The sequence below is a fragment of the Siniperca chuatsi genome, linkage group LG12 (assembly GCF_020085105.1).
Source record: "Siniperca chuatsi isolate FFG_IHB_CAS linkage group LG12, ASM2008510v1, whole genome shotgun sequence".
NCBI classification, from domain to species: domain Eukaryota; kingdom Metazoa; phylum Chordata; class Actinopteri; order Centrarchiformes; family Sinipercidae; genus Siniperca; species Siniperca chuatsi.
Window position 1 is genome coordinate 19905721 of NC_058053.1, and position 13895 is coordinate 19919615.

Here is a 13895-nt window from a genome sequence, read left to right on the forward strand (position 1 = left end):
AGCTAACTGTTGCAGAGCTAACTGAGCTAACGGACAAAACTAACCTAGACATAACTAACCTGTCCCATTTAGTTTGAAGAGTAAAAGAGATTTCATGAAATATGAAGGATATAACTGCTTAAACTGACACTTGATAAAATTATGTTTAATAATGATAACTGAAAATGTTAAATTAAATTTCACAAAAATAACACATCAAATAACAAAATGTTATGCTAATAATTGGTTAGGTTAGCATAATAAGATAGTTCCCTCTCACTCTAAAGGTCATGAATATTGCTAACTTTGAAACACATTTCTCCGTGTATGCATTTATAAATAAAACAAACAAATAGGCAGTTAAGTTTAACATATGGCTAGGCCCACTAAAAACATTATTACAACTGTTATTTTTGGCAATAATGGTACAGTTTGTGATGCTACAGAGCCTTTCTGTTTCCATAGTTGATTGCTTTTGATTGGAGTGTGCTACAAATGTTTCCTAACAACCCATTCATTGCAATTATTGTGGTAATATGACTAATACCAATTATTTTACTGATCTAGCATCAGGTCATAAGTATAACAGAAAGTAATTTATAAATTGCAACAGCCTACTCATATGTGGTTTACAGACTTGTGTACATGTGGCTGTTTATATATTGGGAGAACAAAGCATTACACATTAGTAAAGACTGTACTGGCTAAGACATTAAAGTTGTATTGGTGCAGCTCGAATCAAGCTTTTAAACTAGCAAATAGTTACTAAGCACTTAGTAAGGATTTCACACACACAAACTTATGAATTTCTGAATAGCTAGTGCAACCCAATCCAGGTTTTAGGAAGGGATTGGGCAGAAATTTTAGGTCAAATGGGCTACGTCTGTATTAAAAAGGTTCACTTGTTAGTCAGTGCTATGGCAAAAACCTCTTCATGAATACAAAGAAATATTTCCAGCAAATCTGTGGCAAGGTTATCACGTAATCAAGCAAAGAACACAAGAAAAAAAACCCGGACTATCCCTGCTAGTATACTGTATAAAATACATCTGAGAAAGAGAACACATTGATACAATATTAAACTGTATTCTCTTAAATGAAAGACAATCTATTAAAATATAATTAATTCTGTTAAATAACTTAATTTCAAATGGTACATTTTATGACACTAAAAAGAAAACAAATATACCTCAGATCACCATTCATCATACATAAGAATAATTATGAACAAAAAACAGGTTAACTTAACACCAAAATAATTGACACATTTTTACTAATTTCTTTAGATGAAGATATGTTGATTGCCTTTATTGCACACAGAAAAAGCCCCCGGCCATAAATCTTGCAATATCTCCCGTCATATTACACACGAGTCCCCCTAAAGGCTGCATATCAGAAATACTATTTTAAATTTGTGAAAGGGGTAGATACAGAAACAGCAATATCATGGTGTCAACAACACAGTTAAAACTAGCTGCAATAGTGTGTGCATGTTACTAAAATTATTTATAATGTAACTGACATTTGTCAAAACACCCAGATAAAGCTCTGTCAGCTTGCAGAAACATGTACAGGACAACCCATGTCACCCAAAATATATTGATAAACAGTAATCCATTTTATCTTTAACCACATGAGCTGCATCTCCAGTGAAGGCTTAAGGAAAAACTTAGCGTCTCCATTTATCTGTGGGGAAAAAAAGAATATTACCTGTTTAATTCAAGGTGTTTTCATAATTTTTCAGCAAACAAACTAAACAAATACATATAAACATTTATTCTCTGGACTTTGACTTTCATGAAGATGAAGAACTGGAAGTAAACTCTTTTACCTCTGGTGATCTCAAAGCAGTTCTCACAGTGCACCATGCGTTTGTAGATCCACATGCTGTCCCCAGCTTTCATATTACCCAGAGTGCTGTTACACACCTCACACTGCCAAACAAACACTCATATGAGGAAAGAGATACACGCTGAGCAGCCAGCTGCACACGTCCTAATAACATCTTGTTGCCAGTGCCAGAAAGTAACTAAGTACATTTACTAAACTTAAGTACAATTTTGAGGTACTTGAAGGTTACGTAAAGGTTCTGTATATGAGATTCTGAACATTAATATAGCAACAAACAACTATTTGCTATGTAAAAATATAGTGGAGTAATGGCGTCCTGAGCAGAGAATGACTTCACACTCCCTCTGCTGCTCTGTTCTTTGTTTTGGTAGCGTCTGGCCTTTGGTGCATGTTAGTGCATGTGAGTTCCTCCCTGTGAAACTGTTGGTTTTGAGGAAAGCAATATAACGGCTGTTTCTTTTCCCATCTAACACAGTGAATTAAGGATTTATTTTGACCAAACCAGAGTTAGTGATTGTTTTATATATATATATATATATATATATATATATATATATATATATATATATATATTTATATATAATTCTATTTCCCTACATTTTGGAAGGAAAATATTGTGCCTTTTACTACACTACATTTATCTGAAAGTTACTTGTTACTTTCCAAATTAAAGACTCTGAAAACCCACACAGGCGTTTTCAATTATTCTGGCTGATGTAAATTGGGTGGAACTATACAGGGAATTATGTGATGTCCCCAATTCTGTGCACTAATAAGAATTTCACAGAAGATATTTTGAGTTGTCACAGTAGGAAAAGTCCAGGTGTAAATACATAATAAAATTAATGAAGGCTGAATTCCATTTAGCATTTAGCCCCTGGTTTTGTGTATGCTGGCTCACTGTCACACTGTCATGGCATACTGGGACCCTTGAATAGAGCAGAGCCACCGTTAATGTTATTAGCAGCACCTGTGCTTTACCTACAATGACAACTCAAAATGTCTGCTGTGAAAAAGGCCTATGGGGTACATTGTCAATATATGACCACTTTTTAAAACATAATGCATTATTACTGATTAAACTACAAACAGTATACGTATTTGCTCTACAGTACCTTGACCAGCTATAACATTAAAATGTTGTCCTTTAATGCATAAGTAGTAACAAATCAATCATATACATTTTTCTAATAATACTTGTATAGTGTGAAATTGCTACTTTTACTTAAGTAAAGCATCTAAATACTTCTTCTTCAACCACTGCTTGCTTTATGAAAGGAGAGGCAAAACTAATCGGCTCACTTTAAAGCAGGAAGCGTGGCAGTTGATCTTCATCTCATCCAGGACCATCTTGGCATCACTAGTGAAGGGCTTACGGCAGATGGTGCACAGGTCTTTCTCAAGCACTGTCCTGTATGGGACAGATGTTGACAAAAGTGTTTTACAGTATATTAAAAGAACATCATCATATATTCTAAGTTCATTCTTGACCTTGGAAACAGTAGTTTGACAAAAGAACATAGCCCACGCTCCATACTACATGTAGGTTGAAAACTCTAGGAAAAAGCTAATAAGTGGACCTCGAGTTAAAGTTTTTAGCCATGTGTTTGCTCTAGGGATGGCAATGTCTGTCTGTTGGTCCCTCGATCAGTCCACCACTTTGGCCCAGACTAAACTATCCCAGCATCATTATTATTATTATTATTATTACAATGGGCAGAACACCACTTCCACAGCGCTGACACTAGGAGCATGTGGCAAGGTCAGGTCATCAGGTCTATCACTGACTGTGATAGACAACTGACTCGTATGCACCACACATACTGCACTATGCCACCAAATAAGCTATACAGTTGCTGCTTTGCACACCTGAGCTGTAGAACTATTTATTACTGCCTGATACTGTTAGTCACTTTATGCTACTTACTGCTATTTTATCTTAGTTTTATTTGTTTTTTTACCCTTATTGTTTTATAGCATCAAGTACGGAAGCTGCAAATTTAATCTCGTTGTACGTGTGCAATGACAATAAAGATATTCTATTCTATTATTGGATGGACTGTCATGAACGTTTTTACAGGTATTCATGGTCCTCAGATGATGAATCCCAATAACTTTGGTGATCCCCTGACTTTTCCTCTAGCGCCACCCTGAAGTTGACATTTGCAGTTTTGAGTGAAATGTCTCAAAAACTGTTGGATGGATTGCCATGAAATTTAGTTCCTGCCCCTTCAGGATGGATTGCAATAACATTTGTGATCTCTTAACTTTTCATGTAGCACCACCATCAGGTCAAAATTTAAATGTGTCCAATACTTTAGTTTATGACCAAAAACCAGCGGACATTCCCTCAGCCTTGGGTGTGATTTGTGTATTGTGCTAATTAGCAGTTAGCATGCTAACACGCTAAACTAAGATAGTGAGCATGGCAAACATTATACCTGCTTAACATCATCATGTTAGCTTTGTTGAGCATGTTAGCATGCTGACATTAGCATTTAGCTCGAAGTACTGCTGTGCCTGAGTGCAGCCTCACCGAGCTGCTAGTATAGCTGTGGACATCTTCATCTTCATAGTCTTGTTTCTTGTAAACTACTGTTTCCAAGGTCAAGAAAGAATGTTGTTGCACTTTTCCCACCTTTCAGGAGATGCATACACATTCGTCATGGAGGATTTAGAGTAGATTGGATCTCCCAGACTGTCATCTGACCTGCTGTGAGAGTTACACAGTTTCATCAGTTTCTACAAGTGACAGAGTCTTGCTTTACTCTCATGTCATGTTTGTAGACCAATATCTAAGCCCAGCCATATTTAATATCATTGAATACCTGCTGCTCCTGTATGATGTTGTGCTGTAGACAGAGGGACTGGTGACACTGCTGTACTCATAACTATACAAAGACAAAATGAACCACAGATCACATGTGAGATTTAGGATGTTTCTTACTTACTGCACTAAGAGAGAATGAAAAGAAAAATAATTATGTAAGGTCTTAGTTTGCTCTGCTTCTTACCTGGAGTCTGGTCTGGAGTAAGAGTAGCTTTTACGGTCGCTGCTGTAGTCATCACTGTGTGTGCAAACACAGAACAAATTAGGGATAGTAAAAAGACTACAGCCACATTGTATAGGCAGACAGACACCTGCAAGAGGTGTGTGTTTGAGTGTAAGAGATGTTGATAATAGTCAAATGATTACCTGCTGCTACTGACGGTGTAGGAGGTGGTGCGGGTGGAGGGAATATCATCATTGTACGATTTGTAGCTGCGTGTCAAAGAGGCATAGGAATTAGTTGGATGTGGTAGCAACTGAACATTGCTTTTATTAATGTATTTATTTAAATCTTAATAATGATATTATAACTCAGATACCATGCTATAATTTATGTATCACAAATACTATTTTTTGTTGTATCAGTTGTCTCAATAAAGCTTGTTAATTCTAAATACTAAATACTTGCAAAACTAATGACACTCCCATCAGTCTCAGCTATACTTTGTGTTTACAAATGTTAGTATGCTAAAACACTGAATTATGACTGTGAACATGGTAAACATTATACCTTCTTAACATGTTAGCGTCGTCATTCTGAGCATGCAAAGTACTGCATCAGAGAGCATAGCATGGCTTTAGACTCCAAGTCTTGTTTATTGATGTGTAAAAACGCATAAAAGATACAAATACCATGATCTCTGAAATAAACTATGAATGCTGCTAACTTATTTGTTGACAGAAAAACATAAATGCTAACTACATTTAGCATTCAGAAAAAAGTGAAGAATAAATAATTTAGTCATAGATCTCTCTTTAAAATGTAAAAAATGAATTTAAATATTGTTTGTTCTTATTGTTCTTATTGTTTTATTTTAGGCCTAAACCTTTTAAAGCTAAACTTCATTAAAGTAGCCTGTTTTAGTCACCTTGGCCTTTTAAAAAGATTTTATTTTAGTCACTGTAAATGACAAATCAATTAAAAAATGCTCTTGATTAGATAATATTTGTTATGTACATTATAAAATCCGTAGATAGCTAAAATCTAACTTATTTTACAATGATTGATGATTTGACAACTGCATTTAATACTCGACCAACACATGCCCACCAAATCTGGAGTGGTTTAGATACGATCATTCTGTACATACACACATTCCAACACTAAGTAGATTATTCGACAATGTGCTTAAGGGGGCATCTTAACTCCATTTTATCCTATTTGACCCTTTAAAAGTTCTGAGATGTTGGGGTTCTCTATCAGCTTAAAGTGCATTGCACAGTAGTCAGCATGTTTACCTGCTGGTTTTCTGGGTGGAGGATGGTGATGCCAGAGCTGGGTTTCCTTCTCTAAATGGCACCAAAGACAATGTCAGAAGAAACTGGAATAACTATACTGTACATACAAAGAACTATTGCACATTCTCATTCATTCATTTCCTGCTGCTCTCCACTGTGACTATTTCTGTCTTTCTGATGCTGGTAGTGCTGAGAAAATGACATGGGATAGTTCACTGACAGGATAATTAAATGGTTGTGTGTTTTGTTAAAAGTTATTCACTAAGACATCTCACCTGACAGGAGAAGGCAGATCAGATGTCATGGATTTTGGCAAAAGGGTGCCATACAGGTCATCCTCAGCCCTGTAAAGACAACAATATTATGAATATATGGTGATTATGAGTGTCTGTGAGTGCAATCCTCATTTTTTGAGAGTATATATATTCAAAAAATGATTGATGAAGGTTTATCTTACATAGAGGAAGTCCTTGTCGTGGTTGTAGTTTTAATACCATCTCTGAAAAAACAAGACAAAATATTTTTATCTGACCGTTCTGGTATTTAATGTTACTGTCACAGTTGTAAAAGTCTGCAGTAACTCACCCATTACCACTGCTTTTCACTGTCATAGTCTTGGTACTGGAGACAGTTGTTTTGCTGTAAATTAGAAAATATACGTTATTACAGTATATAATCACTGATTTCCTGGCGTCATGATCAATATAAGGCATTTTCTAGGCTTGATGAATGAAAATATCACCTGTCCATGGGTGAGAAATCTTCCTTGATAGACGAGGGGATGGGTTTATCGTAATATTTGTTCTCCGCACTGCACAGAAATACAGGTTAAATTATAAGTGATGTATAGATTTAAGTATATGAGTGTATTAAATTGAGTAAAGGTGCTTTTTATTGCTTATGAATTCAACTTTTCTTTTCCAGGAGGAACATTCTGTTATTTGTTCTTTCAAAAGTTACATAGTCTCACTTAAAATGTAAAACAGAAACCAATAATGGTAGCATAATATTACTTAAAATGTCATTGTTTTATTTATCCATTGTTATCCTCGCTCTGTGGCTGTAAGGCACGGAGACATACTGAAGGGGGCACCAGGCACTGGAAGACCACACTATACACTTACACACCAGTCACACCCCCACATGTCTCTCGAGATGAAAATTCATTATGTAAGGGCTCAGTGACATTACAGTATACAGAGGATATTCTTGTTGAAGTCAAAGTTTTAAAGGATAAGGCCAACATTACTCTATATTTTTCTTTTCTGCAACAAATCGCATGAAACCAACAATGCTTCTCTCAGAACTTAATTACTTCCCTGTCTGCGGCACTCAGCCCCAAGCCCTTTGGTTCTCACTGAAGATGTAAATATTTATATAATTTCATTTCATAAAAAAGGCTTGGTCATTTCCTTAATCAACTGGGCAATTTTTAGCAAACATTACTTAAACAGGAGTAAATGGTACATTTGTTGGGGACTATTTTCAGCGGCGGACTAATATACATTTGATGCTCTACTGAGTTAGTGCTGCAGGATGTTGTATGTGGTATGGACTCAAAGTAAACTACAGTGCCCATGTTCTTTGTAATGAAGGAACATGTCACCCAAGGCTCACTGATGTGTTTTTACTTGTTTTTGGACAACAATGGAGCTGTAAGGCACAGACGAGTAAGATATGTCAGGCTTTGGCTACAAAGACAGTACAGACAATAACTGTTAGTAGGATCATTTCATTATTGGTTTTCGTATTTTGATGGGATTTCTTACACGTTTCAAGCGTGTTGGAGAAAATATGGCCCTATATAGAACCTGTGATTGGGCTACTGTAGAAACATGGTGGTGCAAAATGCCGACCTCCATGGAAAGGGACATCTACCTTCTGTAGATAAAACGGCTTATTCAAAGGTAATAAAAAAAAACAACAATTCTTGGCTTTAGACGATTGCACTAATGAAAACATACTTATAAATATTCTATTCAATTTCTGCCAATAGCTCCTCCTAAATGTTTCATACTGGACCTTCAATATTATCTATGAAAAAAAAAGACAAAGTACTTTCATCTGATTAACTTGAATATAATGTCACCAAGATAGTACACAGCCTCCCAGTGGGATTATACCTACTATGGGCTGAAACTCACTTAATGTCAGTGCTGCTTTTCACCAGCACAGTCTCAGTCGTGGAGACAGTTGTTTTGCTGTAAAGAATATACGTTATTATATGATTTAATTACTGATTGGTTGGCATCAGGATCAATATAATTCATTTTCAAAGCTTGATGAATGACAATATCACCTGTCCATGGGTGAGAAATCATCCTTGATAAACGAGGGGATGAGTTTGTCATAAAGTTTGTCCTCCGCACTGCACAGAAATACAGGTTAAATTGTAAGTGACAAATAGATTTAAATTCTACTGTAATTTAATAACACGTTTTTAATAATCTGACAATATCTTACTCTTTATTGCTGGTAACAGTTGTCTCAGTCACTTTGGTTGTTTTGGTAGGTGAGTAGGTTGGGCTCAGCCTGTGTGAAAAGATGTTACTTCAATCACAGATCAGTTTATAAAAAACACAATGAACTGTTAAAGATTAAACCAGTGGTTCCCAACCTTTTTGGCTTGTGACATCTTATAAAAAGCAGTCTGCTGTACTTGGGACCCCTTGTCACATTTCAGATGTCTATAAATTGTTAGCAGTTACACCAAAGAGACATTTCCCTTCTCAACTTCTCATATGGTTTCATTTAAATTCATTTAAACTGTCAGAGTCCCAAAGAGGTAAAATTATCCTATAAATCCAAAAATAAGAATATGAATTTGTGCTGCAGAACGTCATATTTTTTTCCCGACCCCAATAATCATCTCATGACCCCCTCAGATTTATCTTATGACCCACTTGGAACCACTGAACTAAACTACTGTACTAACTGTATATAAAGTAGTTAAAACTAGCTCCACTTTGACCAGCTACAACAGTAAAATGCTGCTGATGCATTGATAAGTAATAAGAAGCATTCAGATGATTTACTTAAGTAAAAGCAGCAATAACACAGCTTGAAAATACTCAATTTCAAGTCAAAGTACTACCTTCAAACTTTTACTACTAAGTAAACATAAAGAAGTATTGGCAAAAATGTACTTTAAGTATCAAAAGTAAAAGTACTCACTATGCAGAATGTCCCCTGTCAGTGTTATATTATTATATTACTGGATCATTGTTGTTGATGTATTTACATGTAAGCAGACCTTAAATGGCACTGCCTAATAATGTAATATACAGTATAATAATAAAACACTCACAGGGGCCATTTTCCTGCAGAATGAGTACTTTTACTTTTGATACTTAAAGTACATTTTGCTGATGCTACTTCTGTACTTTTACTTTGTACTGTAAAATTTTGAATGCAGGACATTGTTTTTGTAATGGAGTATTTTTACATTGTTGTACTGGTACTTGTACTTTAAAGCATCTAAGTACTTCTTCCACCACTGATTAATATAGCAGTATATTTTTACCCTTTGCTTGAAGACTTGACCCGCTCAGTGAACGTCTCGGTCTTGGTGGGATTTTTCAACACAGGGGATCTGCAAGACAACTAAGTTGTGATTAAGCTAACACAGACTCAAAGTGTGATAAGATGATACATTATAATTCTCTACCTAACACTCTGGGTGGTGGTGATGGTGGTCTCAGTGGTGGTTTTGCCGTCCTTGGTGATCGTAGTGGTTGTGGTGCTAAAGGAGGAATAATACAATACAAATTTACAAAATGTATAGGCGTAATATTTTCCCTTGGTTCCCTGGTTTGTTGCAAATATTTGTTGTGTACCCTTTCTTAGGTTCCTCTGTGACAGTAGTCTTGGATGTGGTGGTGCTGTAGTGTCATGATAAATACAAAATTACACATTATATTTATTGTTTCTCTGTTGATGTTTGCATTGTGTGTAATAAGCTGGAGTTTTACATACGTTTTGGGAGAATCTGACTTCAAGGTTGAATATGTGCTGCAACAAAGAGGCAGATTATTCAGATGATTTCCTAAAAAAAATCACTAGATATTGTACCATTAGTTGTGTCATTATGGAAATGTACCTTTTGGTATAGGAGGATGTAGTCTTGCTGGGAGTAGAAGAGAAGCATTATTAAGCCACAGTTCAGTAACTTTGACTTGGATGAAGGTTTAGAGCAAAAATTAACAGGCAAAAATGATTACAGTGTGCAGAGGAAAAAACTATAATACTGTATAAATACTGTACCAACCCGCTCCTCAGCTCATCCTGACTTCCGCTGAATCTGCAATGACAGAAATCATACTCAAAGGTCACAGTCTGCTGCTGCTATGTTTGTTAAAAAATCAGTATCATAAAAAGATACCAGAATGTTATAAACATGATACCTCTTGCTGAGAGCCTGCACAGATGTTGAAGTGCTTATAGTTTTGTTGTTTTTTGATTCTTCAGCCTCTGAACTATGAGCAAAAGACAATGAATTACATTAAGTAAGGATTAATGACTCATATTATTATTTACATTACACCCAGTCGCCACAGTAAATAATAGTTTCCCATTATTTTGTCCTTTATTCAAGGAAAAGCTGAAACATTTGTTTTACCTGTCAAGTGCTTCATTGGATCTGTACCGGCCTAGAACAGTTTTGGCAAAGTTTTGGTCTTGGCTGAAGGAGGAAAAAAGGATAATAAAATGTATTCATTCATACCACCAGAGATGTCTCAACACTGTAACTTGCAAAAGGAATGCAGAAGGAGGCTTTTTTAAGTTGAAGGTAAACTGAGATATGAACTACAAGTCACACCCAACAGTTCTTAGGTGTGTGTGTGTATGTAAACCCCATTTGCCAGTGTGGAATATTGTATCTGTGTTTCAGCCATTATGTTTACATGACTTACTCAATAGCTTCATCCTCATCATCCATTTTTTTGATCCAGCTACCGTCTTTCAGCAGAGAAGAGGTGCTCTTGGCTGCAAACACAAGACAAGAAAAACTTGTCTCCAGCTCGCATATTCAAAGCAGTCACACATTTTCAGAACAGCCTCAAGACAGAGTATGCTGTTATTTGTCATTGTCTTTGATCTATTTTACTGTTTTTAAATCTAATTTAATCTATTTTATTTTATTTATTCCATTTTTTGTGTGCATTAGTCTCAAATTGTTTTACTGTTTACATTTGTAGTGTTTACTATCAGCTTCAGTCAGTTCAGTCATCTGCAAAGCACTATGAATTACACTAACCTGTATGAAAGGTGCTATAAAAAAATAAAGCTTAATTTATTGATTGATATGCCACCAATTGCTGTGCATATTCAAAGGACAAAATATTTTATTTGTCGCATGCTCAAACAATATGTGCAGTGAAATGCAGGGTGGCATTTCTTAAGACTGTGCTAAAAGTGTGCAATAAATAATAATGATTAGAATAAAAGGTCAAATGAGAATTAGAGATAAAAAGAAATGTAATCTCAAAGATAAAAAATATATAAATACATGCAGTCTAATATAAATATTAAAGTATTAAGTAGTAAGTATGAATTATTATTAAATTGTATGAGCATCGTGTGACAAATTTAACCTTTGAATCTTGAATCTTGTTTCTAAAGTACCAGCACTACATGGAAAATTCAATTGCTTTTGGTATTTTATTATTTGATATGTCTCAATACTTACAAGTCTGGGATGAATACCTGCTCATTTTGTAACTTCACCTGAAAGTGTGAAAGAACAAGAAGGGAATTCATCACATAGTGAAACTACAGTATATTAGCCACTAGGTGGTACTGTGGGCTGAGACCTTTCATATTCAGTGCATGCTCTGTGTTGAAGTTTAACCTGAGATCAGTACACATATAAACTCAACTCAAAAAGCCTAGCAATCAGTGTTTTTTATCTACAGTATATGTCTGTCATGTTTTCTCCTCATAAGCACTCATATGCACATTCTTGTCAGGTTGGTTCTGTGAACATGCCATGCTGTGTTTGTCACTGTGCATGACATAAATCGTTTAAAGTTCTGCTCAATCCCAGACTCACTGATTAAGCCCTAAACTGGTTTGTCCTGATTTGCACCCACATGAATACACACCCACCCGCCATAACACACCTTCTCCAAACACACCATTGTCGGCAAAACAGAGGGGCGTTAAGGTGACATGCCATTGGCTATTGATGATAAAGATAAAGTCTTTTTGACTACACGCATGCTCCAATGCAACCACTTCCATATCAGAAACCTTAAGGCAGATATCTACAGCTGTGAAGGAAGTAATAACTGGAAATACAACCTTTGTCCAGTTATCAGTCTACTGTCTGATGAGTGCTATTAGTCTAAAAACAGTGTGTTCAGTGTTGTCTATATAATTTTGAGGTTTTGAGGTGAAGAGCTAAAACAAAAAAAAAATTAAGTCTAATTTCTTTTCTCTGAGTCTACATGTTTTTGAGCCTTGTAAGACTGGAGGATTTAAAACTTTGGTCTTGAGGATAATGCAGTAATAATCCAAATGTACTGTCCAATAACACACTGGTTCTTAAACCAGTTCTTATTTGTATGTCTACGGGTTACTTTAAATATATTATCACTAGATCATATGATGTAGACGATCCAGTCCAGTTTGTGCTGTTCCAACTGAACGGGTTATCACTAAAAAATGCAAACTGTTAATGTTTGCTATGCACCATCAGATTTCTAGGTATAAAGTTCATGTTAAGCAATAAGAGTTAATAGCGAGCTTGAGACATGAAATCCTAGAGTGTGTGTATATGTGTGTGTGATGTACCCAAGTCTATAGTGAATCAATATATCATTAATACACACACTCACAGTAAAGTCACTTAAAAAGTACATTCTGTAATGAACACACTGCAGTCATAGTTAGATCATTGCATTATCCTAATTTACAATATGTTTTTGTTTCTGTTTTTCCAGGACCATTGCACCTTGGTACAAAACATCTTGTCTCAAAGAACTCAGTACCAGACATAAAATCACTGAATCTCTGAAATATCATCACACGAAAATATTAGTGTAAACTGGAAACTGACAAATGATTTTGGAAAGAGATGGGGTACATACCTCCACAAAAGCTTCTGTGACTTGCCGGACAGATAATGCCAATTCTCACTAAAGCTCAGGTCTTAATACCTGTCTAATACTCTGCAGTTTGCAATCACACCCTTTAATTCCTTATGCTTTTAACCTTAAGGGAGGAGATTCCAAGGCCACCTAAGGGTGTGGCTTCAGACAACAATCAAAGAATACTCTCTCTTTCTCTCTCTCTTCCTGTATATTTTTTTCTCTTTCCGTCATCACCATGTATACCTTAATTGCTCTGCTGTCTGTTTGTAGGTTGAAAAAAGTGGAATGGGGTGGAGTGCTGAAGGACCTGCAATTCAACTTACTTTAAGTGTCACAGAAACAGAACTGCAAAGTGGGTGTGGGATTTTGTGTTTCTTAAACCTATAATGGCCCTCGACTTAAAGGTATATGATTTAATGGAGACAGTTTTAAATAGTAATTTCCAATTTGAAACATTTGATCCATATTCACTGTGACATAATGCAAGTAAAACTATAATATATACTGATCTTTGGTCTGGAAATATGACAGACTTGCCACTTTAAACATAAAATGAGAGACAGGCCCCTTCCAAAGCATTACCCTGCATTATGATTGTGTCTTAATATCCTGTTGACGTTTTAATACCTGGCTGACAGTGGATTTTGCACTTTACATGTGTATGCTAGTAAAAGTACTATATG

At 35.7% G+C, this 13895-nt stretch overlaps 1 protein-coding gene across 5 annotated transcripts; it reads right to left on the reverse strand.

The window, feature by feature from the left end:
- Positions 1 to 129: 129 nt before the first annotated feature.
- On the reverse strand, positions 130 to 13455 carry scel (sciellin). 5 transcript variants are annotated; one of them, XM_044217276.1, is made up of 26 exons: positions 13210 to 13447; positions 11808 to 11845; positions 11032 to 11104; positions 10737 to 10799; positions 10522 to 10593; positions 10386 to 10418; positions 10218 to 10244; positions 10094 to 10129; positions 9955 to 9999; positions 9786 to 9860; positions 9642 to 9710; positions 8582 to 8650; positions 8418 to 8486; positions 8263 to 8319; positions 6861 to 6929; positions 6704 to 6757; positions 6576 to 6617; positions 6394 to 6462; positions 6119 to 6169; positions 5027 to 5092; positions 4845 to 4898; positions 4659 to 4721; positions 4469 to 4543; positions 3133 to 3241; positions 1811 to 1913; positions 130 to 1665 (listed from the first exon to the last, which is right to left on the reverse strand). In XM_044217276.1, the coding sequence occupies exons 2-26, from the start codon at positions 11830 to 11832 to the stop codon at positions 1649 to 1651; spliced, it is 1485 nt and encodes a 494-aa protein (XP_044073211.1). In that variant the 5' UTR covers positions 11833 to 11845; positions 13210 to 13447; the 3' UTR covers positions 130 to 1648. The 5 variants fall into 5 exon arrangements, with proteins under 5 accessions (XP_044073211.1, XP_044073213.1, XP_044073214.1 ...); XM_044217278.1 differs by lacking the exon at positions 6119 to 6169 and having other exon boundaries at positions 13210 to 13455; XM_044217279.1 differs by lacking the exon at positions 8263 to 8319 and having other exon boundaries at positions 13210 to 13453.
- Positions 13456 to 13895: the final 440 nt, after the last annotated feature.

What these genes read in the sequence shown, in the direction of transcription:
- scel (XM_044217276.1), bottom strand. Translation starts at nt 11,832, where the DNA reads ATGAGCAGGTATTCATCCCAGACTT. An exon ending in TCCAATGAAGCACTTGACAG is followed by an intron (nt 10,594 to 10,736) that starts GTAAAACAAATG and finishes TTTTGCTCATAG; the next exon opens with TTCAGAGGCTGAAGAATCAA. An exon ending in GATTTCTCACCCATGGACAG is followed by an intron (nt 6,758 to 6,860) that starts GTGATATTTTCA and finishes TCTAATTTACAG; the next exon opens with CAAAACAACTGTCTCCAGTA.